At 44.1% G+C, this 25,728-nt stretch overlaps 2 protein-coding genes across 3 annotated transcripts in view; one reads left to right on the forward strand and one right to left on the reverse strand.

The window, feature by feature from the left end:
- REV3L (REV3 like, DNA directed polymerase zeta catalytic subunit) overlaps nt 1-13,959 on the forward strand; it is a 133,141-nt gene extending 119,182 nt beyond the window's left edge. For both annotated transcript variants that reach the window (XM_075706686.1, XM_075706687.1), the window contains 7 exons: nt 630-739; nt 1,805-1,919; nt 3,700-3,837; nt 4,718-4,908; nt 7,962-8,208; nt 9,667-9,876; nt 12,856-13,959. In XM_075706686.1, coding sequence (XP_075562801.1) covers nt 630-739; nt 1,805-1,919; nt 3,700-3,837; nt 4,718-4,908; nt 7,962-8,208; nt 9,667-9,876; nt 12,856-12,996 — 1,152 coding nt within the window. In that variant the 3' untranslated portion in view covers nt 12,997-13,959. The remainder of the gene's footprint in view (nt 1-629; nt 740-1,804; nt 1,920-3,699; nt 3,838-4,717; nt 4,909-7,961; nt 8,209-9,666; nt 9,877-12,855) is intronic.
- Nucleotides 13,960-18,108: 4,149 nt separating this feature from the next.
- On the reverse strand, nt 18,109-25,252 carry SLC60A2 (solute carrier family 60 member 2). Its single transcript, XM_075708323.1, has 4 exons — nt 25,043-25,252; nt 24,737-24,905; nt 21,606-21,722; nt 18,109-19,322 (listed from the first exon to the last, which is right to left on the reverse strand). Exons 1-4 carry the CDS (start codon nt 25,250-25,252, stop codon nt 18,109-18,111), a joined length of 1,710 nt encoding a protein of 569 aa, XP_075564438.1.
- Nucleotides 25,253-25,728: the final 476 nt, after the last annotated feature.

The raw sequence follows: 25,728 nt of genomic DNA on the forward strand, positions 1-25,728 counted from the left end.
TTGCAGATAAAAATGCAGAAAAACTGTGGAAAAGACGCTATTAATAAAGTATAGCCAGATAACACAGTATTATTATTATTTGAAACATGTTTAATCTAAATACCTTCATAAAAGCTGTTTTGATTTGTAGTACTGAAAATCAGCAACTTAGGATTTATTTGTGATCCTTTTTTAAAAAAAAAAAAAAAAGTCTTATTTTTCTTCTTCCCATAAAAGAGCATTTGGAGTTGGCATTTCTGTAGAACTCTCTCCAAAGGTAGATTGGATTCCAGTTCTTAACAGTGGAAATAAAATAAAACATTGTAGCTGTTTCATAGTTTTCATAAAAGGAGCAATCAGCAGAATCCAAAAACTAGAGAAAATGATCCTAAGCGAACTTGTCTTGCTCCTTACACTTTTATTTTAATTCTTAATAATTTTTGATCGCTCTTCCTTTAATTCTTGCTCTTTTGGGGTAATGTAAGCAACCTTTTTATTTATTATATGCATTTAAACCATGAAATAAAATATATTGTCTCAGTATAGTAATTGTCATAAACAGATCAAGCAAGGTTAGACTATGTTTAGCAAGAGCTAGCATTGGGTTTAGCAGTAGAAAAAAGATTTTCAATTTATCTTTAACTTTGCAGGTTGGGGATAGCATTGTCCACAAAGCCAGAGAAACATTAGAGCGTGCTATAAAACTGGTGAATGATACAAAAAAATGGGGTGCTCACGTTGTGTATGGTGATACTGACAGGTAATTAATGGTCTGCTTCTTACAATGTTTAAAAATCATAGTAGTTCTTCATAGATATATTTTTCTTTTGTCTCAGCAAGGGCAATTTATGATACTGAAAAGAGTATGTGGACTCTCTTTGGGATGTTGCTTACTGTCTTGCAGAATATGCAAAGTAAATAATACTTATTTTCTTGGAGTTTCTTTTAAGACTCTTAGCACGTTGAGGGTTTCCTTTCTTTTGAAAATTAGGTGGAACAGAAAGAAGGGAAAAAAATCCTATTTTTTTCAGGTATGAATGAATATAAGTCTTATTCATTAAATGAGTATTTTTGTGCCTGTTTCTCATGCCATTTTTATTTTGGAAAATGGAGTATTTATAATATAGTAGGCATTGCACATTGATACGTAGAGGAGGGCACTATTTTAAGCTTCAAAAGTGGATACAATTTAGAAGCAGCCACCAGAGCATGCAAAGATATGATTAGGCTGCCTGAAATACATCATATAAATATCTCCCCTTTCTCAGTCAATCTGTCATCTAAATAATAGCCATGCTCCAGGCGTATCCATCTCTGGTGCTAGACTTGGATAATTTTTCAGCCATGGGAAACAAAGCTTGTCTCGCTGTCCTTCCTTAAGTAACTTGTGAATCCAATGACTGATTTCAGCCAGATTTGATGAAAGACTTGAAATTTCAAAGATAACTAAGTTCATAGTAGCTTCACCAAAAAAAAAACCTTATTGGAGAAAGGAAGTAAAATCCTGTTGCTGCCCATAGTAGGGGAAAAAAGGGCGTACCCAGAGCTCTTTACAGTTGTCTCCTGGGAACTCAAGTTTTGTACTGCCTGGGAGCAGTCACGTTCCCTGCCTCACCAGAGAGTCGCAGCGTTCGTCGTGCCTTTGGCACTCCTGATCTCATACTGAACGCTGAAGTTTCTCAGGTTTTTGGCTTTTCTAGCTGAAGGAAGGGAACAGAATTGGTAACAACATCCCTGCCTTGTCACCAGCAAACTATAGCTTTGTAAGTTTCAGGAGTTATGTTGAACAGATTTGTGCTTATTTCCTATGTCTGATTTCTTGTAGCATGTTTGTACTCTTGAAAGGAGCCACGAAGGAGCAGTCTTTTAAGATTGGTCAGGAAATTGCTGAAGCTGTAACAGCAACAAACCCCAAACCTGTTAAACTGAAGTTTGAAAAGGTAAAAGGAAAATACTTTGCTTCAAGTGTGTTGGGTGAAAACATTGTTATCCTAAAAAAACCCAAAAGATAAAAGATTTTTCTGGGTGCTAATGTAGCATAAGGATGTACAACAGTCACGTGCTGTACTGTTTCTGTGGGTATATTGTAAGCTCCTTAATGCCTCAGGGACCTTGTCAGAGGAGCACTGCAGCATGAACAACAAAAAGAAATATTCCTACTTTCACATCAGGATGCCTGGTGGCCTGTTGCACTGGCAGCACCAGGCAATTTGAAATTCCTGTCTCATCAATTTTTGGAAATGTCTCCCTCAGTTTTGTATTATATACATACAATCAAACCGATGTGTGCAACTTGGTAGAGAAAATGTACACCATCCCTTGAAGTGATTCCAATGCGTTAATTACAGGCCTGATATTTATTCCTCAGCCAGCCTTAGCACACTTCAGGATGTGTGTGATACATATAAAATGAAAAATCGTAAAAATCCATTCAGTGGGCTTTTGGAAAAAGTATTAATGACAATAAGCCTTTTATAGAAGAGTGAAGCAATGTGATACTAATTTTGGTGGAAGTTTATCATTGGAAAGCCATTAGCAGTCAGTTCAGGTGCTCTAGATATTTTCAAAGTACATACCTGACTCAACAGGTTCAAGTAGACTTTTTAAGCAAATGGCCATTTTTCACAGAAAATACAGTAGAAAAATCTTAGCAAGAAGAGTCAGGATACCTGTGAAAAGCACAGCAACTGTTCTTCACTGACTAAAGTACAGGGACCCCTCCCACTTTGAGGCAATTCTGTGTCATTAAGCTGAAGGAGTAATTAACCAAAAAAAAAAAAAAAAAACAACTAGGTGTGAGGATATACTTGAGATGTCAGTGCTTCACTTCAAGTGCCCTTAGTCACCTGTGGGTCAAAATACTGAGTACTCTCCTAGGGTAGCTTCCTAGCACAGGAAGAGGAAAATGCCTCAAAGCTGGAGCATCTGTTCAAGAAGCGGGACACCTATGTACGGGACCTTCTTCAGCCTGAGGCAATCTAAGCTCACTGCTCCCTCTTCCATGAGAGCCAGGAAGAGGTGGTGTTATCTTAGTAATACTGAGAAGAAATTGTTCCCCATTCTTTCTTTTAAAACCAGTCAAGGAATACTGACACAATTAAGAATGAAGAAAGAGGTTGGAGAAAACAAGCAGAAAAGACCATGACCCTGAAAATCCATTCATGAGGAAACCGTTCTCCAAGCATAGGCATTTAAAAAGCATGCTTTCCCCATATCAAGATACGAACTGATTTTAGGCACCTCATAATTAGATGACGTTTGAAAATAGAAAGTTTGAAGCCACTATTTTTGCTGGGAAAGTTTTCTTCTCTGATGTTTAAAATGAAGTTGTCTTTTTAAGAAAGATAATACAGTTACATTAAAAATGCTGACAGGTGCAATCTAGAAAAGTAAGAGTACTCAAAACAAATTATACTGTGTGTCACTTTTCATCTGAGCTTCAGGTTGCTTAGCCTTTACAGTTAGATGAAATATAAACTCATTTAAGAATGGAACACCACTGAATCCCAACTTCCTCAGCCATCCTTCAAGAGCTCTTTGATCTAGTTTATTGGTTTTAATGATTTAAAAAAAAAAAAAAAAAAAAAACACACCACACAAACCAGCCAAAAAAAAAAAAAAACCAAAGTAAAGCATTCCTTAGGAAACCCTCTATGTTCAGAGCTGCCTTGTATTCCCAACACACGCCAGATTGGGTTATCCTCTTTCTAAACATTCCAGGTCTACTTGCCATGTGTCCTGCAAACTAAAAAGAGGTACGTGGGTTATATGTATGAAACACTGGACCAGAAGGACCCAGTATTTGACGCAAAAGGCATAGAGACAGTCCGAAGGGACTCCTGTCCTGCTGTTTCCAAGGTAAAATACTCATGCATTTCTTCCTGCATGAAATTATAGTATTCTGTTATTTCATTGTGTATTTGTCCTTTCTCAGAGTTTCTAGTCCTTGTGACTTGTCTGAGACTTTGTCTGTTTTTCTGGTATGAGCCATTTGAAAGATTAATTGAAGATCTTCCACAGTGTTACAAGGACTTGCACTTTCCATCTTAACTACTATCTGTCAGCCCCTAAAAAACCCATAAAAAGCCCTCAGCCCCATGTAAGTTCTCTAGAAGATGATTCTTGATCCAGTTTACTTTAACTGGAAGTAAGTATTACTCCAAGATGAGTGAGGCACACTGATGTGTCTGCTAAATAGCTCACATAAGTCTAGTTTAGCTAAGAATTTGTTTAAAATAAACTTCCTTGGTTGTTTATTTTAAGCTGTGTATTGGGGGGGTTAAAAAGAAAAGGCTCTTGTTCTTAATCAAGTCAAAACAAATTTATGCCAGTAAGAAAGGTAACCACTTAGGAGGATAAACTTCCATTTTTCTTTTTAATCCCAATTCTTTTCTTTGCTGAGGTGGTCAGAAAGTCATGGCAAAATATTTTAGATGATGGGAAGAAACATCTCTCATACTCTGGAAAACCTTTGTAATTATTGAAACAGTCTTAGTGCCAGAGTGTGGATAATGTCATGAAAGATGTGTCAAACTGAGGAAAAAGTTGTCCAATAATGTGTTTATGAATGAGTGGAAGAGAATGCAACCTGTTGTCATATTAACATTCTAGTGCACAACTGATACTTTTTCTTAGGAGTGTATCAGTATTTCCATATAATTTACTGAATTATTTATAAGTAATTATTTTTTTAGTTAAACGTACATGTTTTTCTCACCTTTTTCCTTTGGTTGTAAAGATACTTGAGTGTTCTATCAAGCTGCTATTTGAAACACGGGACATAAGTCAGATCAAACAGTACGTTCAGAATCAATGCATGAAGTTACTGGAAGGAAAAGCCAGCATGCAAGACTTCATCTTTGCAAAAGAGTACAGAGGGAGCTCATCTTACAGACCTGGATCCTGTGTACCAGCCCTGGAAATCACCAGGTAATGAGATTAAGAAGTGCTAGTCTGTGGTGGGTTGACCCTGGCTGGATGCCAAGCACCCACCAGAGCCGCGCTGTCACTCCCCTTCTCAACTGGACAGGGGAGAGAAAATCCAACAAAAAAGCTCGTGGGTCAAGATAAGGACAGGGAGATCACTCAGCAATTACTGTCACGGGCAAAACAGACTCAACTTTGGGAAAATCGGTTTAATTTATTACCAATCAAAACTGAGTAGGAGAGAGGAGTGAGAACATGTGTAGGGTAATGAGAAATAAAACCAAATCATAAAACACCACCCCTCCCTTCTTCCCGGGCTCAACTTCACTCCCGATTTCCTCTACCTCCTCCCCACAAGCAGCACAGGGGGACGGGGAATGGAGGTTGCGGTCAGTTCATCACACGTTGTCTCTGCTGCTCCTTCCTCCCAAGGGGAGGACTCCTCACACTCTTCCCTTGCTCCAGCGTAGGGTCCCTCCCACAGGAGACAGTCCTCCACGAACTTCTCCAGCGTGGGTCCCTTCCATGGGGTGCAGTCCTTCAGGAGCAGACTGTTCCAGCGTGGTTCCCCCACGGGGTCACAAGTGCTGCCAGCAAACCTGCTCCAGCGTGGGCTCCTCTCTCTCCATGGGTCCACAGGTCCTGCCAGGAGCCTGCTCCAGCGTGGGCTTCCCACGGGGTCACAGCCTCCTTGGGCACATCCACCTGCTCCGGCGTGGGGCTGCAGGTGGATATCTGCTCCACTGCTAACCTCCATGGGCTGCAGGGGACAGCCTGCCTCACCATGGTCTTCTCCACAGGCTGTGGGGAAATCTCTGTTCTGGCACCTGGAGCACCTCTTCCCCCTCCTTCTCCACTGACCTTGGTGTCTGCAAATTTGTTCCTCTCACATACTCTCACTCCTTGCTCCAGCCACAGTTTGTGTCCCGGTGTTTTGGTTCCACCCCCCCCTTCTTAAATATGTTATCACGGAGGCACTACCTACCACCATCGCTGATTGGCTCAGCCTTGGCCAGCGGTGGGTCCATCTTGGAGCTGGCTGGCATTGGCTCTGTCAGACATAGGGGAAGCTTCTAGCAGCTTCTCAGAAAAGCCACCCCTGTAGCCCCCCCCCCCCCCCCCCCCCCCCCCCCAAACCTTGCCACACACACCCAATACACAGTCATAGATATTTTTTCTCTTGACCCTTGTACTGCCAAGTTATGGGTAGCAGCAAGATGTCTCCTTCAGATATCATTGCAGCAGTTGGCTCTGACTTTCTTCTGTGTGTGGAGATTGATCAGGCATCAGATAGTCCTAGAAAGCCATTTCGTAGTCCTGGAAAGAGCCACACATGTTCAAGAGTAAAGTCTCTTGTCAGGGTGCTGTAATGGTGTGTTCACTCCTGTTGCTTATGCTTTGGTTTTTGTACGGGGGCTTGACTCTCCAAGATATCCATCACTCATGGATATTAGATATGTTAAAAATTGTAATAGTGATGTCTCTCAGTGCTGTGAAATACAGTACCATGCACAATTTTTCATTTTTAAAAAAGTACATTACTTAATATTTCATCCTGTTGATACTGTTTATCAGCAGCAGATAATGTGAGCTGGCATGTTTTGCCACCTTGCTTAATATAAAAGATCTTCAAATTAAGCTATGCTTTTTAAATAAAATAAAACTCAAGTCCTGGATTGATACCTGCTTCAGATTGAATGCTCCTTTGCTTTCTGGGTACTTGAGCTCTTTTTAGTACACTGGCTGCTCTTTATTAAAATATTTCTCCAGTTGGCGGCCAGTCACGAGCGGTGTTCCCCAGGGCTCTGTTTTGGGGCCAGCCTTGTTTAATATCTTTATCAACGATCTGGATGAGAGGATTGAGTGCACCCTCAGTAAGTTTGCAGATGACACCAAATTGGGTGGGAGTGTCGATCTGCTGGAGGGTAGGATGGCCCTGCAGAGGGACCTGGACAGGCTGGATCGATGGGCTGAGGCCAACTGTATGAGGTTTAACAAGGCCAAGTGCTGGGTCCTGCACTTGGGTCACAACAACCCCATGCAACGTTACAGGCTTGGGGAAGAGTGGCTGGAAAGCTGCCTGGTGGAAAAGGACCTGGGGGTGTTGGTAGACAGCCAGCTGAACATGAGCCAGCAGTGTGCCCAGGTGGCCAAGAAGGCCAACAGCATCCTGGCTTGTATCAGGAATAGTGTGGCCAGCAGGAGCAGGGAGGTGATTGTTCCCCTGTACTCGGCACTGGTGAGGCCACACCTGGAATACTGTGTCCAGTTTTGGGCCCCTCAATACAAGAAGGACATTGAGGTGCTGGAACATGTCCAGAGAAGGACAACGAAGCTGGTGAAGGGTCTGGAGCACAGGCCTTGTGAGGAGCGGCTGAGGGAACTGGGATTGTTTAGTCTGGAGAAGAGGAGGCTGAGGGGAGACCTTATCACTCTCTACAACTACCTGAAAGGAGGTTGTAGTGAGGTGGGTGTTGGTCTCTTCTCCCAAGTAGTTAGCAATAGGAGGAGAGGAAATGGGCTCAAGCTGCGCCAGGGGAGGTTTAGGTTGGATATTAGGAAAAATTTCTTCATGGAAAGGGTGGTCAAGCATTGGAACAGGCTGCCCAGAGAGGTGGTGGAGTCCCCATCCCTGGAAGTGTTCAAAAAACGGGTAGACGTGGCACTTGGGGACATGGTTTAGTCTAGTCTACCCTTGATTGGTTTAGTGTGGACTTGGTAGTGTAGGTTAATGGTTGGACTGGATGATCTTAAAGGTCTTTTCCAACCTAAACGATTCTATGATTCTTTAAAGAGGGGGTAGCTAGAAAGCAATCTGCATGCAAATCCAAGTGACCTGAAACAGGACGTGTCTTCAGGGCTCATGTTCCAAGTTCTAAAATTTGGTTCTGACCATGAGACAAATTAAAAATGAAACAACTTGGTCCTGTGCTTCATAATACACACTAACTTCAGTCATCTGGAGAGCTACTAATATAACCAGATGGGGAGTTTTACAAGCAAATTAAATAACTGAACTTGTCTCTGGATGCATTATAAAGGCTATTTTTAAACAGGAGAATGCTTGCCTATGACCGTCGCTCTGAACCACGAGTTGGGGAGCGAGTGCCCTACGTCATTGTGTACGGCATGCCCGGACTGCCCCTGATACAGCTGGTGAGGCGGCCCGTGGAAGTCCTGCAGGATCCCAACCTGAGGCTGAATGCGACGTACTACATTACCAAACAAATTCTGCCACCGCTGGCTAGGGTGTTCTCCCTTATTGGCATAGACGTCTTCAGCTGGTACCACGAGTTGCCACGGGTAAGTGTTTGAAACCAAAGAGATTACAAACGCAGTGTATCTATACAGTGTTTGGTTTATCGTGACATTTAATGGAATGAGGTTTATATGAGGCAACAGCAAGGGATATTTTACAAGGCAGTGTTTGATGCCCAAACATGCAGACCTGATTCTTGGATCTTCTGTGTGTTTTTTTTTCACTTAGTAAATCAGTTTTTTCGGCTAGCCCTTCTGTGTAGGGTTGATCACACTGTCGTCTTCTATTTTCTGACCCCTTCCATAGTGTAATAGAATACTTTGCTGTAACTGTATTTTTAGCAGTACTTGTATATGCATCTATTTGGCTGTACCACCTTTTAAATTGGTCTGTAGTAGGTTGGAACTCCTGTTTTTCCAATATGTTCTGAAGATCCTTCCTCTTTATAGAAAAGGTGGTAATGCCCCAGCAGCAGGAACACTTTTTTAAAAATCTGTATCACCAGAAATTTTAAACTAATTCTATCCAAAACTGACTTTCCTAAAAGTGAAAGAAATCATTGAGATGCAGGAAGAGAAGTGTTAGATAGCTGGATTTTAATTTGTGATTCCCCTGACAAAAAGGGATGGTGAAAGACAGCGTATCTGTGTAGTTTGGTTACTCTGCTTAGTGTAGACTTCAGCAGCATAGTAGTACATCGTGTTTCCCACTGCAGACTTTGATTATAGTCTTGATTGACTTCAATTCTACTTCTTTTCTCTACCTTTCCAATGGCACTGTGACACCTACCTTAAGTATCTCCAACAAACTGTTCTAAAAAGGCAAAAAGAGCCCTGACTTTCTGCAAGGCCAGGGAGCACCGAGGAGGTCATAGGGAGCAGAGTAGCTGTGTGTTGGAAGCAGGAGAGTGAAGGATAGCGCAGAGTGAAGGATAGCGCAAAGCCCAAGTCCTGCAGCGCCAGAGCGAGTGAAGAGAACGAGCTTCCCTGGGCGAGGGGGCAGTGGTGGAGCTTTGTCTGGGGACATCAGAGCATGAGCTGGAGCCGCGGAGCAAAGGACGGTGGCAGCTCTGTGGCCGGGACTGCACCGGCACAGAAACTCGAGCGGAGGCAGGATCCGGCAGGCAGCCGCTGGGGCTGCAGCCAGGGCACGTTTGGACGCGAAGGAGATGAGCACCTACAACTGCAGGAGGCAGAGTGTGAGATGAGATCAGGAATTTAGCGTGTGACTGAGGATTTCTTTGGTTACTCTTTCTCTTCTCTGGTGAGATTCCCTGTGAAATAGGTGTGGGTGGGCTCTGTTCAGTGTATCGCTTCAGGGCAAGAGCTACGCTCTTCAGAGTGATGCAGTCCACGTTAATAATTTGTGTATGAACCCATGCCCTGCAGGCTGTGTTGCACTTTCATACTCCTTTTAAAAAAAATAGGCTATGCAGTCGAGGAATAAGGCGAGCTGCTCTCCTGAAAGTTCATTACCTCTTCATTTTTATTTTTTTTTAACAGATTCAAAAAGCTGCCTCAACTGCCCGCAGTGAGCTAGAAGGACGCAAAGGCACAATCTCCCAGTATTTCACGACTTTACACTGTCCCGTGTGCGATGAACTGACCCAGTATGGGATCTGTAATAAATGCAGAAGCCAGCCACAGCATGTGGCAGTGATTCTCAACCAAGAAATCCGAGAGTTGGAGCGTAAGCAAGAACAGCTGGTCAAGGTATGATTAAAGCATTGTCAGATGTCTGTCAGCCAAACACAGGGGCTGAAATTTCAAAGCAGTGTGTTACTGAATGCCCCCAACAGAAACGGGAAGTATGATCCGGGTGTTAAACGCGTTACAGCTTGTTTGCTTTTCCCATTGCTGTTGAAGGCAGCATAGCAGCTGTTACTCTCCTTAGCTTTGCGTAAAACTGAAGGCAAAGGCGGGGATCAGAACAGAAGGTGCTCTTCTCCTTTTTTTAAGAGTATTTTACACAGTTTGTGGGTGCCTTATTATAATGACAGTGGTGGAGAGTTGTAAAAGTATGAAAGATTCACCTTTTTTGCATTAAAATAACTGATGATGCTCTAGTAACAAAAACGTTTGTCCCAGAAAATGTATTTGTTTATACATATAAGGTGGATGTGTTTTAGCTTGGGGGTTTTCTTGTTACCTTTCCTCTCAATAGGAATTTTCCAAGCTGGTTTTTTCCCTTGAGCTGGAAGTCAATTAAGAGGGTAGCTGACTGTGCTCACGAATATATTATAGCAAAGCACAGTGCCTCCCCTTGCGGAAACATATGCATGTCCTCACCTAATTTTCGTACTGTCATATTTTATAATTAATAAATATTTTTGCTAAAATTGATTTTTAGCACTAGCACGTGAACCATTTTAAAGACACGTCTGAATTGCTGGCATATAAATGTTCCTGTCGTCTAGGCATTGATTTGATAGGTCCCCATGGGGCTCCGTTGCTAGAAAACCATTATAATTCACTATTCATAAATATTGCATTACTAAGGTGTGGACTTCCATTTCTTGCTGTATTTTGTAATATTTGCCCTGATCTGCATTGTAAATGGCAGTAAAGGAAGATGATGCATGTTCTGCCGTTTCCCTGTGGTACTCTGAACCCTTTACATTGCTTTTGTTCTGGAATAAATCTGAAGTCGGCAGATTGGTCCAGCCCCACGGAAGGATGGGTGGGTTTGATCAGAACATTCCCTTGTCCTTGCAACATGCGACGGGCCTGGGGTCCCCATCTAGGCAGTGTTCGATGACTGTCGTGGTTTAGCCCCAGCCAGCAACTAAGCACCACGCAGCCGCTCGCTCACTCCCCCTACCCCGATGGGATGGGGGAGAGAATCGGAGGAGTAAGAGTGAGAAACACTCCTGGGTTGAGATAAGAACAGTTTAATAATTGAAATAAAGTAAAATAGTAATGCTAATAGTAACAGTATAATAATAATGATATACGAAGCAAGTGATGCACAATGCAATTGCTCACCACCCGCCGACGGATACTCAGACAGTTCCCGAGCAGCGATCGCTGCTCCCTGGCCAACCCCCCCAGTTTCTATACTGAGCATGACGTCATATGGTATGGAATAGCCCTTTGGTCAGTTTGGGTCAACTATTGTGGCTGTGCCCCCTCCCAGTTTCTTGTGCACCCGGCAGAGCATGGGAAGCTGAAAAGTCCTTGACTAGCATAAGCAGTACTCAGCAACAACTAAAAACATCAGTGTGTTATCAACATTCTTCTCCTACTAAATCCAAAACACAGCACTGTGCCTGCTGCTAGGAAGAAAATTAACTCTATCCCAGCCGAAACCAGGACCATGACTCAACCTCTCTCTAAGAGCATCTGTCTTATTTTAATATGAAGATGTATGTATCCTTCACAGCTTAAATTCTTGGCCCTCCTAGATTATAAACATGCTGGAGCCAGCAGAAATCTGATATAACACTGAACTGTACATCACTAAAACGCACTTAAAAATTACATGCCATAGATTAAGGCCACAGCCTTCTCCCCTCTGTGCAAACTGAACTTAGAAAGTGTCTTGAGCACCATTTAGTTTGGTCCCTGGCATTCAAACCAGCTGCAGCCTCTTCCAAAAGAACTAGGGTAGACTTATTTCTGAGGTTCTTCTGGTGGTTACAAACCTGGACCAAACCGTTTAAATCCTGTTCCTTTTGGTCACAGTTGCAGGTCAGAGGACTGGTGTCCTCTGAGGAGCTGCGTGTGGGACTCAGCCGAGAGGGGCTGCTCCTCTCCAGCTATTGTCAGTTTGAGTTGCTGGTCTGCAGGGGTTCAGTGCTGAGAGGGTCACTGGTGCCCAAATAATTTTGACATGGAAAGAAGGAAAAGAACTAGTTTTAAAAGCAAAGGATATGATTTTGATTTGTTGTTCAAACTATGCAAACGGTAGGATAACATTGTGTAACACCTTGATGTCACAAAACAAGTGTGGTTGGAAGCAAATTTCTGAGTTTTTGGAAAAACCATTGGAGGTGGCAGAAACTGGAAGGGATTAAAAGTAAAATAGCAAAGCAGGGGCCTTTAGTTTCCTGAAGGTAGCTACCTTGGTGCCTTCTGCTATTTTATTCTATCAGGTGTCTCATGTTAAAAGTACTTTCAAGTGGCACTAACTACATTAAAGAGTAGTTCCATCAACAAGGAGAGCAGTGGAACTTGCGTGCCCTGTGTATTTCTGTCTTGGGATTGATTAACTCCGACTTGGAAAGTACAACTCAAAGCTTACCTGGAAACAGGAGTAGTTTATTAAGTCCCTTCCTTTCCCGTGTAGAGAACACCTGCAGAATAACATTTTTGTCTCTTTTGGCTAGGAAACTTTTATACAGGAGGAGTTTATCGTGAATGTAACACACTGCCCCACTTAAATCCACTCAACCCATTCACCTTATTTTTCCAAGTGCCACCACGGACGAGTGGAAGTTAATGAGCAGGATTGAAACCTGAGCTGTACAGTCGAGCTGTCGATCTCTGCCCAGCTCAGGGCGGGTGATGCCGGCCGGGCACCAGCCCCAAAAGGAGCCTCCGCATCCCTCCGCGCTGGGGAAAAGCTTGGTGCTGGTGGGGCTGTGCCTGCTCTGCTGATACAGCCTTGAGGACTTTGCAGTCCCACGGGATTTATGCCTTGCTTGTCTTAAGTTTAAACTTACCTGGTTTGCTTTTTTACCTGTGACCTAGATATGCAAGAACTGTACGGGCTGCTTTGATCGACAGATCCAGTGCGTCTCCCTCAACTGTCCAGTGCTTTTCAAGCTCTCCAGAGTAAACAGAGAACTGTCAAAGGCACCGTATCTTCGCCAGCTACTTGACCAGTTTTAAATGATCTGTGTTACAGGATTCCAGGTGCTATTTTTTTTTTTTTTCCTTCAGTGTTTACCACACTAAGACTATTGTGCATGGTGCTTTTTCAATTCTCATCTAGTCCAGGATTTCCATTTTAAGTGTTGGGTTTGTTATCTGAAGAATAATGAACGCTTATCCTAACTAAATTAAAAAAAAAAAAATTTGTTGATCTATGAATAGCTCACTTTTTAAGATGTACAAATTTCTTCTTTCTTTCATGTTTCTAACATACTGTTTTATAATGCTGATGTTGAAATAGCTATGTGTAACATCTTGTAAATCCATTTCAAAGCAGAAGTCAAGTTTACTTCCTGGAGGAAGGAGCACTGAAAACCTCTTGAAACGATAAACCCATTCGTGTGTGTTCTTGAACTGTCAGTATCAAGACGTGTTACTTATATATTATCCATTCACTTTATAATTTTGTCTGCGAAATATTTTGTAAATACACTTTTTTACTTTTCAAACAACTGAGTAAAATAATGTGCAATGACTTTTATACAGATAATTTTAAAGTTGGTTGGTATATCTCCTCCTAAGTTTTGCTTGATTCCAAGTAGATTGTTATTTTGATCAGACTGTGCAAGCAGTAGTATCATGTGTAGCATTTTGAAACATTATTTTCTAAAAATTGCTGTCTTGCTTTAGCTATTAATGGGGCATTGTGAGGAACTGTGCAAAGACATTTTTGTTACAAACCTGTGGGACTGTTGCAATACTTTAAATATAAAATTTTATTCCATTTTTGCTTGTTTTGTATAGACATTTCTATTGCTTCTAAATATGCTTAAAATATTTTCTTTCCTTATGTACTGTACAGTTAAATCTTATTTGCCACCATCTTGACAAAATGTGTATTTAGAATATTTGTATAACTGTATAAAATGGAAAAGGAATTATGTGGTCAGTGCATTGTTTTCTAAACTGGAAATCATTTTGTTTTAGAAGTTAATAATGGAAACCATATTAAAGTTGAATAAAATGATATGGTAAAAATTAGGTGCTTTTTTTGTATTTACCCTCCATTGCAGACACCTTTGCTACCCTCGCTTGGCACACAAATAGTCACGTAAACAAGACTGCTCCAAGAAGAGTTAAGAATCCAGAATTCAGTTTCCAGCTTAAGCTTTGGGATCTAAAACCTCGGCACCAATTCTTGGAGGCCTTCCCCAAACCAGATGAGAAACATCTCCAGTTTTCCATTAGGCAAAGCAGGAGTAAGTTTTAAATTTAGAAGTCCAGAGTAGCTTTGAAAAACAGAACAAAACTTTATTTTACATCAAGGACCCTGAGTGCCTTCTCCAGTTAAGAATTTATTACATTCAAGATACAAGTCAGTCTATGAAATTTCACATTCTACAGTACAATGTAAACCCACACCAAGCAGAATAAAATCTATTAAATACATAATAGAACATCCACAGATTGCAATGCGCTTTTATGCAAAGTAACAAAAAAAAAAAACCTTCAAGGCACAAAACTTTGCCTACTCTTGCATTCTAGCATTGGTCAGGTACAGAATAAAAGTGCAAATGCCAGGACTCAACATGTTAGTGCTTGCGGTACGGTCCAGCATTTGGCAGTGCTTTGGGGATAAAAAGAAAAGAAATACATTCAGTGACGCTTAACTGCAAGAGGTTACCTTTAACACTGGAGTAAATGGGCAAGTGCTCATCTTCAGCTCAGTCCTGGCTTCCTGGAGAAAAATATGATTCTTAATAAAATTCAGATACCTGATCCATGGACCGCAGTTCTTGTCTTCAACGCAGAGATGACTGTTCTAGCATAAGCAAGGCAGTGGTAAAGTAACACGCTTTACTTCAAGTAATTTCAAGCCATAATGTGTAAGTCTAAGTGTTTAAGCTTTCTGGAGGATCTTTAATTTAAAAGGCACTGTAAATAGATCCTCACTTTAACTGCATACGCCAGGAAGCAATTTACTTTGGAAGGAAATTTAAACATGTAAAACCCAACATTCATTGCCTGAAAACAAGCCTTGAGGAACACCGAAATCCAAGAACTAGGAAAGCCACAGCCTTGAACATCAAGGATGTCTGGAACTGCTGTGAGCTGGACTCAGTGTTGGAAATGTCCTAGGTCTGTTTTAATGTTAAATTGCTTTAGACATTTCCTTTTCATTAAAGGGCAGCCCCTGCTATTAAAAGCATGCTTTCAGGGGATACGGAGAACCAGTTCTGTAAGTATATTCCATTTCCAGTTTGAGGCCAGAATTGAGACACTGAAGGCTCTAAGTGCTCGCCAAGATGACTCCAAATTTAGACGCCATCCAGACAAAGGCCCCCACGTACCAACTGGATGTCAGTCTACGTGGTGCCACTCAAGACAACTCCATGAGTTCCTCTCCGTCTTCCTGCCTGCTTTTCGGCTCCTTTACCTTCTGTAAAAGGCTGCTCTTACCTTGGCATTCCAGGCTGTTGCTCTTTTCCTACTACTCAGGCCTCCTGCCTTTAAGGGGGAAAATGGGGATGAATTCAAGTGACTCGTGCAGGAATTAATAATAAAGCCAGTGAAAAAAAAAAAGAAAAAAAAAATCTTTGTTTTGCACAGTATTTTTACATTGGTTGGCAAGACAGTCGTCAGAAACACAAGTAACTGTATATATATATAAGTAATAAGTAGATAAGGTTCAAAGAGGTTACAGTGTATTTCCCAATGTGGCTTTAATTTCATTTTCTGGTGTTCTTTTTTTTTTAGTACTTGATTATGCAAAATGTGTAAACTATCCCTGAAAACAATCTTACTTGTGGGACGTTCCCATTTGGAACTTCATTCCAAAAATTAGCGTATGAATTGGGGAGTATTTAAAATCTTCCTGTTGCCAGGCGTGTTTCTTAAACTAATTTTCTTCCGGCAACATGATCTCGGGTATGAGGAAAGGTTTGGTTTTTTTTTTTTTACATCGCCATCAATTCAGGTAAAGCCTCTGGATTGCAGTTACAGTGGGGAGCTGCCGCAGAACCATTTCCGTATCGTCTGTTGTTTGTCCTGCACCAAACCCAGTTTCTGCCAAAGGAAACCTGTGAGGGATTTGTCCTTCCCATCAGCTAGCCCCCCCACTTCCTAAACACACAGAGCAGTTACTGTAGCGTGCGGGAGGAAAAGGGGGAAAAGGAAAGTTGGCGCAATGCAGGCTTAGGCTGCGCTCATTTAAGTCACTGCACCGCTTCATTCGTTATCGTAGGAAACTACCTACACACAGCCAGCCCTACAGACTTGCTCCTGCTGAACAAATGCTGTCACATGTATCTAGAACAGGACTTGGCCTCATATTTAAAAGCATTTACCACTGCTTTAAGCGAAGAAGAGAACCCTTGCGTAGCAAGTGAAACAAGGCCGTACTTTAAAGCGCAGGTTCATGCATTGCACTGGAAAAGATGCCACAGAAGTGTGTGTATGCACCCAAGAAAAAAAAAAAAAGGACTTGGGCAAAAAACCACAGTGGCATTTAAGTGCCAACAGCAGAGGGAGAGGAAGGCCCTTCAACATGGCAAGATGCAAAAAAAATACACATTTTTCACTACAAGTTGATTCCTGCTTCTTCCGAACTTCTCAGAAGAAAGAAAAAAGGTCCTAGATTGCACAACCTAGATGACAGGAGAGAGAACAAAACCAGACCTGAAAATACACTGAACATCTACGGTTCTGTGCTATGCTACATCTAGAGCGCTTTTGTTAGTAAATTAAACTTCTTAGCAAGAAAAATACTCCTGAAAGTGCAAAGTAAAAAAACAACCCAAAACATGAGCACATTCTGATTATGCAGCCTTTAAAAAAAACCAACCAAACAAACAAACAAACAACCACAACTTAACCTACAACTTTGGAGTTTCAAGTAGACAAACTGCAAGACTGCTGTTTCAGAGTCAGATTTTTGCCATTAGCTGCTGCTTTTTTTTGGAGGGCTCGCTGGCACAACGGGTCCTTCCCAGGTCTTCCTGCTTAGCAGCACTGAACCTCCAAACACAAACCACTGTTGCCCTGCTAGGAAGAGCCTGCCTGGAAGTCATCACCCAAAGAAACAAAACCCAACCAGCACCAATCCGACTGGCAAGGGGCAAGTGACTGTACAGTACAACCTGAAAGGATCATCTCATCGATAAGTCCCTCTCAAATTTTCACTTTAACACATCACTATGTTAAAGTCTTGGCACAGGAAACCAGAAAAGTCGTTACCTTCATTTAAACCACTGGCTTAAAAATATCACAGCCTGATGTCAATACCATATACTAAGTAATCTGTTTATATATGATTTTTATCTTCTTCTTCATACATTTCTTGATTTTGGCGGTAGCACAGTAATTAAAATCACAAGTACAATCAAAGTACTTTAGACTATTTAGATTTCTCACCACTGTTTAACTAGTAAATCAGAGTTAAGTATTATAGCAGATCAATATGACCTATTTTGTCCCCCTTCCCATACACCACTTTTAAATGACCCAAAGACATGGTTCCACTCCTAAAACTTGATTTTTCTTTTTTTCTCATCTTAGTGACAGAACCAGAAAATTACACAGTTTGCCAACAGGCTATCCGTTTTACAGCCACTGGGCATCACCTGAAATTTGACTTGAGTTCCTGGTTTATGTCACACACAAACTTCCAATGCAGCAGAAACATTCTTCTTTCACGAGATAAGAAAGCTCAGCATCACAGGTAACGGGTTTCTCCCCTCTCTCTTGAAAACATTTTGTGACCAAGTGCCTTGGAACTGTACCCTCCACCCACCCCCAAAAAACTGAGTGGTCTGAGCAGCCCCCTTCTTTCCCAGTTAGTCCTTATTACAGCATATAGTACTTAAATGCATGCCTCACATTTAGAAAACATCTCTTATCTTTTAACATTTTCAGTAGAGTCTATACATTTTATCACTTCACCCCATTTGCGTCACAGTGGACTTTCCCAGTCCGAGACGCGTTGCTGCAGCCTGAAAAATGAAGGAGGAGAAAGGGCCGGACAAACAGACATGAACACGCTGAGCTCTGCGCCGCTATAAAAGGATTCTTGAACCACTTCTACAGCTCCATTGCATTTCCCTTTTTTAAAAAAAAAAGTCAGCTTGTACTTTAATCATTCTTCTCCCGGTCAACATTCACATTTTTTCTCCCAGGGGAGCCACCAGCAACCACTGGAGAATCACGCAATGCACTGTCCAGATGGGGCTGGAGAGAGACTTTGGCTGGAGAGTCCCCGCCTATCTTACGGGAGGTCTCTATCACAGAGTTTCTCAGCGTGTCATTCATTTCTATTACCTCAAAGTCAGCTTCGTTCCACTCTCCCGCATCCTCCTCGTCCTCTTCATCCTCATTAAGCCCCGAGTTTGACAACAAAGCTTTCCGGTCCTCGCTCTCGCTCAGTTCTTTCAAGTCGCTCTCCCCGGCAGAGTTGGCCAATTTGTACATCAGAGGGAAGAGTATAACCGTCATTGCAGAAGTCGCCAAGGCAGTGTACATAACCACAGGAACGTGGCGAAACCTTCCTTGAAGATACCCCACCACGGCAGGAATGCACATCTCGCCCAGCGCGGCGCCGATCACAAACAGAGAAGCCGATTTTCCTTGCACCACGGTGTACTGTTCTATCCAGGAAATGCCGCTGGGAAAGATGGTAGCCATTGACGCTCCATACACAGCGGTTCCGACCCACAGCGAGGCGGGGGACCTCGCGAAGAAGGCCAAGCACGAAGAGGAGACAGCGGAGCCTACGATACTCAGCAGGATCATGGTGCCAGGGTACAAGCAAGCGGCACAGAATATTGCCACTCCTCTGCAAGCGGCAAACGCACCCCAGAAGACAGAATTCAAAGCGGCCGCTTCATTTTCTTTCATCTCGGCAAACGCTTTTGCGTAAGTAAATATGTAAGAGCCGTAAGTGACCTCCGCTCCCACGTAGCAGAAGAAGAATATGAACAGGAGAATAATAAGGGCGTAGTGGTATTTGGCAAACATGCATTTCTGCAAAGAAGCCTTTGATTTGTCTCGAGCTGAGCTGCCCTTTGAATACAAAACGAAAAAGAAGAAAGAAACAAACAGAAGGTAGGTCCCTATGACAACATAGGACCACAGAAAATCTGCACCAAGATGGCGTTGCAGTGCTGACGCTGCCGGCACAGACTGGTTTGTCTTTTCAGCTACTGGAAGCTCTCCAGATTCGGAGCCTCCCAAGGCCATTTTAGCCAGGATTGGAGCCACAAACGCACCGACAGCAAAACTGAAGTGCAAGGCCTGCATATGTGGCCCAGCCTCTGCTCCCCAGGTATTCAGCGCCAGTACGTTGCCACCTGCAGATCGGAGAGAGGATTCAGTCATCTTAGTCTGAAACCAGATATTGGGGTTAAAAAAAAAAAAAGAGACAGACAAAACAAAACAAACCGTAACCTGCGTATTATTAATTCAATTAGCAATAATACCAGGTTTAGCAAATACAATGTGCAAAATTGCAGTTAACTGAAATTCTGCCTGTAAGCACCTTAAACACACATGATTACTTGAGCTTTAGGAGGGTGTTCACAGCAGTCAAAATGAAGAGCCACACACTGGCTTAATCCAGCAACAATGGCTGTACTTAATTACCCTACTTGACAATTTGCAGCATTTTTCAGCCTTTTTTCAAAAGAGCAAATTTAACTGCTGCTCATTTCTGTAAGTTTTGAAAGCAACAATGCGCAACGCTAAGAATCAGAGGCCTCATTAAACAACATCCCAGGAAACATCGAGAATCGCTTGCTTCTGATGGGCTGGGACTACCCCAACTGCGTTCAAATGACTTTCCAGATGCGGAAAGGTTTACAATAATACCACTGCAGAGACCAAACTACAATACCCTCAGATCAACAATAATGCTAGAAAATAAGATCTCAGGGAGAGATTTTTAAGTAGTCCCCAAGAAGAATGCAGGAAAATAAGAACAGTAACTAAATTCCTGTGCTACAGTACAGCAACCCTTGTCACGCAGCACTAATGCTCTTCCAAATTAATTCAGTTACACTCTGCTGCCTTACTCTGAATTTCTCCTGCGGGGAAGTCTCCCTGCCTCAAAGGTCTAACATCCAAGCAGCACACCCACCCACTGAAGGCATTTTTTTTACAATAAGCCAACAGGGTTTTCCCCTATGAAGAACTCTGAAACCAAATGCCACGTATAATGACCCTACCAGAGGCAACAAATACACCTCCGCGCTCAGGTTATTTAGCATAACCTGTGCCACACAAAACCATCTCTTTCACTGCCGGATCCCGTATCACGCTCTCTTTGGTGTTAACAGAGCTCTCTCAAGCTCTGCAGAATGAGGGTAGATGGTTCACACGTGCAGCCGTCACTCCTCTGCGTGGCCTACCAGCCAAGCCACCGAAAGCAGGCCCTGGCTGGGATGCTTCCAAAGCTGTTCGGATAGCTGGGCTAATTCATTAGCCACCAATTACTCAGAAATAAGTCTGCCCCAAAGCTGGTCAACTGGATCCAGTCGTACCTCACTGGCTAGTAAGTAACCACAGGCTGCCTTAGTAAGCCAGGAAAGTCAGTACACTGCTGGGACGTCCCCGGAGAGGTGCCAGGTGAGTGGCCACCTGTTGTGGCTTCACCATCACCTACAGTAATGCCAGAACCCTCCACTGTGGATGCATTTTTGGTTGTTTCCCGATCCCCATCTGCAAGGATTGCCAGCATTACCCACTCGTCTCTAAGCGTGCTTAGGTCCCTCGCTGTGGCCTCGCATCCCGATCCAAACTGCCTGCTACAGCCAGCCATCACTAACTCAGCCTTTCTAAGCCATGTCCAACAAACTAATTTCTGTGGGAATTTCTTTTAAATACCTCTGGTATAACTGACCTTTCCAACCGCACCTGTAGACGTTTGCTCTGCAACTTCACCGGAACATCTTCCTCCAATTAGGAGCCTCTGCTAAGAAATTGGTTTTCAACAGGTTTCCAGCAGAAGTGTTTTTTCCAGGCCGTTTGCAGTATACAATGCCACAGACTTACAATTCGGGGCATAGAATAACTCCGTATTCCCAAACACCTAAGCAAGGCCGGCCAAGGGCAGCAAATATCCCTTAATTCAGGGAGATGGACGACATGGTGCTGTGAGCGAGCTGTGGCACTAAATGCCTGCCGTGACTCCCCAGACGCCACCTAAACCTGGCCAACTCTCCAACACAGCAACGTGAGAATCTCTCTCTCAAACACCAGGGCTTGCTCAGGACTAAGCTCCAGCTAACACTAATGAACCGTAACCCAACTGGCTTCCTGTAGATGAGTAGTTTTAAGAAAGCGCTGTTTCAAGAGCATGTGACACTTCCTTTACGTCTGTAATTGCCCACCGAAACGCGTATTGATCTTCTCCAGGAAGCAAGAGATACCCACCTCCCCAAGCCCCTTAAGGAAGGTCTGTTACAGAGACACAAATGCTGGAAGTCTCAGGACCAGAATAATCCAAGAATCCCGGCGAGGTAAAGCAGCTCCCCTCTTTTAATTCAAGATGTGTCACATGAAATACCAGCAACAGTTTTGGTGAGCTTGACATTTCCACTTAGTTCAGTGAACCATCGGACCACGTGGTCCCTTACCTGTGTCTAGAATTCCCATGGAAGCTCCAATAACTGACATCAAGGCAGTTAACAGCAGGGATTTCTTACACCAGGGGATCCCATAAAGACCAACCGTTGTTCCAGACATGGATAATGCTGGAAAGGTTAAAAAACAAACACCCCAGATACTACAGTTTCCATTTAAACTACAAAACACATAGAAGACCAAGAAATACAAATACATTCATCATTATCACAGTTACAGTTAATCCTAGTAGGTCAGGTAACCTAATTACCTCAATTCATGACTAGCAGGAACAGCTACAAAGTTCAAAAGAATCATTTTTCACTTGGAAAAAAGGAATTTTATCAGAATATAAGCACTACGTGAAAAACCTGTTTTGCTAAAGCTTTGTTTGCAAAGGGAGCAGCATCTGCTGCCAGAACCCTAAGAAGCCGCCTTCTGCAAACTTTTGATTTAGAAGTGCTATTTCAGTATCTTCTGCAAACTTCTGATCTAGAAACGTTACTTTACCACACAAGAAGTGAAACGTGGTTTTGAACAGTCTGAAGTTTTCCCTCTGAGAACTACAGAGCATTAAATTTGGCTCCATTTTAAAAGAAACCAAGTCACTAAACTCTGAAAATCCTGTAAAGTGATTGCACCTTGGCCAACAAGCAACCTCAATATAAAAATGCTGACTTTATTACATTCTGTTCTCACATGAGGGATGTGTTCCAAGGGATTTCTAGACTTTTAAGAGACAGAACTACAAAACTTCTCATCATAAATTTAGCAGTGATTCATTAACTGTATTAATTTTGCTGTTATTAACTACACTTACAACATGCCATTTCAAAAAGCTTTTTTTAGCAGATGGAAAGTATTTTTATTACAATTTGGGAGGAAGTTCAGCGATTGAATTCTACGCATATAATCACCTTCATAATAAAATAATCTGCAATTACTATCTTGAATATACAGTATCAGGTTTTGAGAAAGCTTGTGCCAGTTCAGACATCTCTATGATTTTTCAAATCAATGCTTGATTACTTCATATGTGGGGCAGATATTTAAAGATCAATGGGGAATGATGTAATTAAGAACTTAAGTTAATTCAGAATAAAAACAACAACAATAAAGGACAAAATAAATACCCAGAACCCTAGAGGCCTAGCGAGATGCTTGGAATACCTGCCTCAAAACATTTTTGGAGGCTAGCATGCTGAGCTGCGTAGAGAAAAAGCTAAAGATGGGGTGTGTTAAGTAAAGCTTCCCAGATGCCCCACTCAGAGCTGAAAAGTAACTTCTCAGCAAGTTCTCAGTTGTCCACTTCAGCTCTTCACTGCAAGACTGGTACTTAAAAGCTTCCTTGACAAAGACAGATTGTGTCTTTGATTTTTTTCCTGTACAGTAGCAGAGTTTCAGCAGTTGAAAGAAAGGAGATAAAACTACACGAGCCAAAATCTCTTACAGGCAGCCTTCAGATGACAGAAATGAGAGAAGATTCACTAGTTCAAACTGTGCTTTTGCCATAAGCGCTACCAAATTGAAAAGGATTAGGAGATTAATTGTTTTCCAAGCAGTGTTGACAGACAGCTATCTTGTCTGATACTTCAGGAAAAGAAGCAAATACTAAACTATTTCAAGTCAACACTCAGGTGTATTAATTCTGTTATGGAAGGTAAAGTCTCAAATGTCAGACAGGGACAACTCCGACCTTGTCAGATGTACAAGGGGGATAAAGGAAACCCATTTTACAGGTGTTCTGGAGGGGAGGAATAAAGAACAGGGAGGAGACCAAATAAAGACATTTTGGAACAAGAGCAAATAACTGATGCAGGAAGATGAAGTTGTCCTCAGATGAGGAGGGGAAAAGAGAGAAAAGACAGACAGACATTATATGACATGACTCCTGATAGCAGGAGACAGGCATACGGGGCCAGAAAGAGACTTAGTTCAAATGCTAGTGATGGAAAATGGATCTTCTTGCGCTGTCTGAACTGACCCTCTGATTACAGCACGGTCCTCCGCGGAGGCACAGTTTTGTTTGAATCTCCCCAAATAAAAGTATGGGAAGGAGAAGGAAAAGGGTGAGCCCCAGTATCTGCTTTAGTCCCTAACTTACAGCACAGAGGCAGATACTACCATTACTGCACTTGAAAGAAAAAAAGACGGGGCTTGCTTCCACTATTTTAGGTGTGCTCCGAGAATCTCTACCTGAAGGAGACACTAATGTGACTCTGAACAGAGCACCTCATTTCTGCCTGCTGAGCGTGGCTCCTGGCGACCCAAGAGCTGAGCAGCCCTGCTCTGCCAGGACGAAGCCCATCCCGTGCTCCTACAGGAGGGAGTTTCCACGTGTCCAGAAAACCGTTAAGATCATAAACTGTGGTTCCTATTGAGTTTAAACATTTTCATAGCTAGGCAGCAACTGAGCAGCAAGTTTCCACCATCACAGGTGGCGTTTAATATCTTTCCATTTTAAGTAAGTTCTAATTTGTTTAAAGCCCTCCAGCCAAAATCTCAGTACTTTTATCCAGTACACAAAGGTGATTGTTTCTGCTGACCTTTAAGAAAGGGAAGCGTTTTACAAAGCTCTCCCCACCGAAGTGTAACCTCAGCATGACTGCTGGAGGTTTCCGCTGTGGGCAAATGAAAGCCAAAAAACAGCTTCCCCTGGTTTGTTTATGCGTTTTCACAGAGCGACATTACAGAAGCCTGTATGTTCCAAGATGATCTATACCAAGTGCATTACTTGATACAAAGGAAAAGAAAAATTCCAGTTGTACTTTCTTTATCCAAACCAAAGGCACCTTTTGGTCAGTTCAAGCAGGTTTTGTCAGTTCAAAACCAGTTACCGCTATCAGTATGGCCAGCGAGCCCAACCGCTTGGAAACAACGCTGTACAGCAGCAACGCCGGGACACGCACGGTGCCCGAAACCGAGCAAAACCGAATATCGGGGACCAGCGCCACAGGCCCCCCATTTCCAGGACTCAACGCCGCCACAAAACCACGACGCATCTCCCTGGGCGGCTGGGCGAGGCGAAGAGAAGGGAAAGTGGGCCCGAAGGGTTTCTGAGGGAGCCCTGTCCCCCCCGGCCGGCGGCTCTGAGGCAGCCCGGGCCGGCGGGGCGGCGGGGCCGGCGGGGCCGGCGCTCACTCACCGAGGAGGAGGTGTGCGTTCATGGAGTCGAAGAGCACCCCCCCGAGCACCGAGCCGCCCAGGTAGCCCAGGGACCGGCCCACGAAGATGTAGTAGATGTCGCTGACGTTCTTGTGGACGTTGGCGGCCAGGTTTTGGAAGGTGGGCCCCAGCACGGCGATGCTCATCCCCTGCAAGGCGTTGGAAAGGGGGTGACCCCGCGCGCCGCCTCCCCGCCGCCGCCGGTTGGCCGGGCCGGGGGGAGGGGGTGGGGGTGAGGGAAGGTCCCGCAGCGGCGCTGAGCCGCCCGCCCGCCCCCCGCGCTCACCAGCCCCAGGAAGGCCGCGCACAGCGCCCCGGAGATGCACCACCGCAGCGCGGCTCCCTCCCCGCCCCGGCAGCATCGCCAGCCGCCGCCGACCGCCGCCACCTCCGCCTGCGGCGCGCCAGGGAGGCGCGGCCCCGGCCCCGGCGCCGCCGCCGCCCGCCCCCCCGGGGCGGCGAACCGGACGTGCTTCTTCCGCTCGGCGCCGGCCATGGCTCCTCGCGCGCGCCGCGGCGCCGGCACCAACGGCCGCTGCGGCCCGCCGGGGGCACGCGGCACCGCAGGCCCCGCCCCCTCGCATGGCGGCGCTTGGGGGAACTGCAGCTCCCGGCGTGCTCCGGGGCGGGGGGGGCTGCGGCACGTGCCGGGCCCCGCCCGTCGCCGTTGCCGGGGGCGGTTGCGAGGGGGGGAGCGTGCGGAAGATGGCGGCGGCGGCGCGGCCTCTGGCAGGGGCCCGGCCTCTGGCAGCGCCCCGCGTTACCTTTTTTCTTTTTCAACCGTTTTCTTCCACCGTCTGCCGGCTCTGGCCGGGTTATTAAGGCCGGTATCGCCGGGGCAATGAGCAGCCTGGGCTTGCGCGCTGCCAGCAGGTGCAGTCGTACGCCGTACCGGTTTCATTAGATCGAGGAGCCGGGTAATTAACAGCGCCCTTAGGAAACCAGCAACTGAAAGTGAGTCTGGGTTCGTGG

Source organism: Pelecanus crispus, chromosome 3 (assembly GCF_030463565.1).
Source record: "Pelecanus crispus isolate bPelCri1 chromosome 3, bPelCri1.pri, whole genome shotgun sequence".
Lineage (NCBI taxonomy): Eukaryota > Metazoa > Chordata > Aves > Pelecaniformes > Pelecanidae > Pelecanus > Pelecanus crispus.

Coding starts and splice junctions, on each gene's coding strand:
- SLC60A2 (XM_075708323.1), bottom strand. CDS start 25,252: ATGGCCGGCGCCGAGCGGAAGAAGCACGTCCGGTTCGCCGCCCCGGGG. Junction 24,906..25,042: donor GCGCGGCCTTCCTGGGGCTG/GTGAGCGCGGGG, acceptor AACGCCTTGCAG/GGGATGAGCATCGCCGTGCT. Junction 21,723..24,736: donor GAACGCACACCTCCTCCTCG/GTGAGTGAGCGC, acceptor TAACCTTTCCAG/CATTATCCATGTCTGGAACA.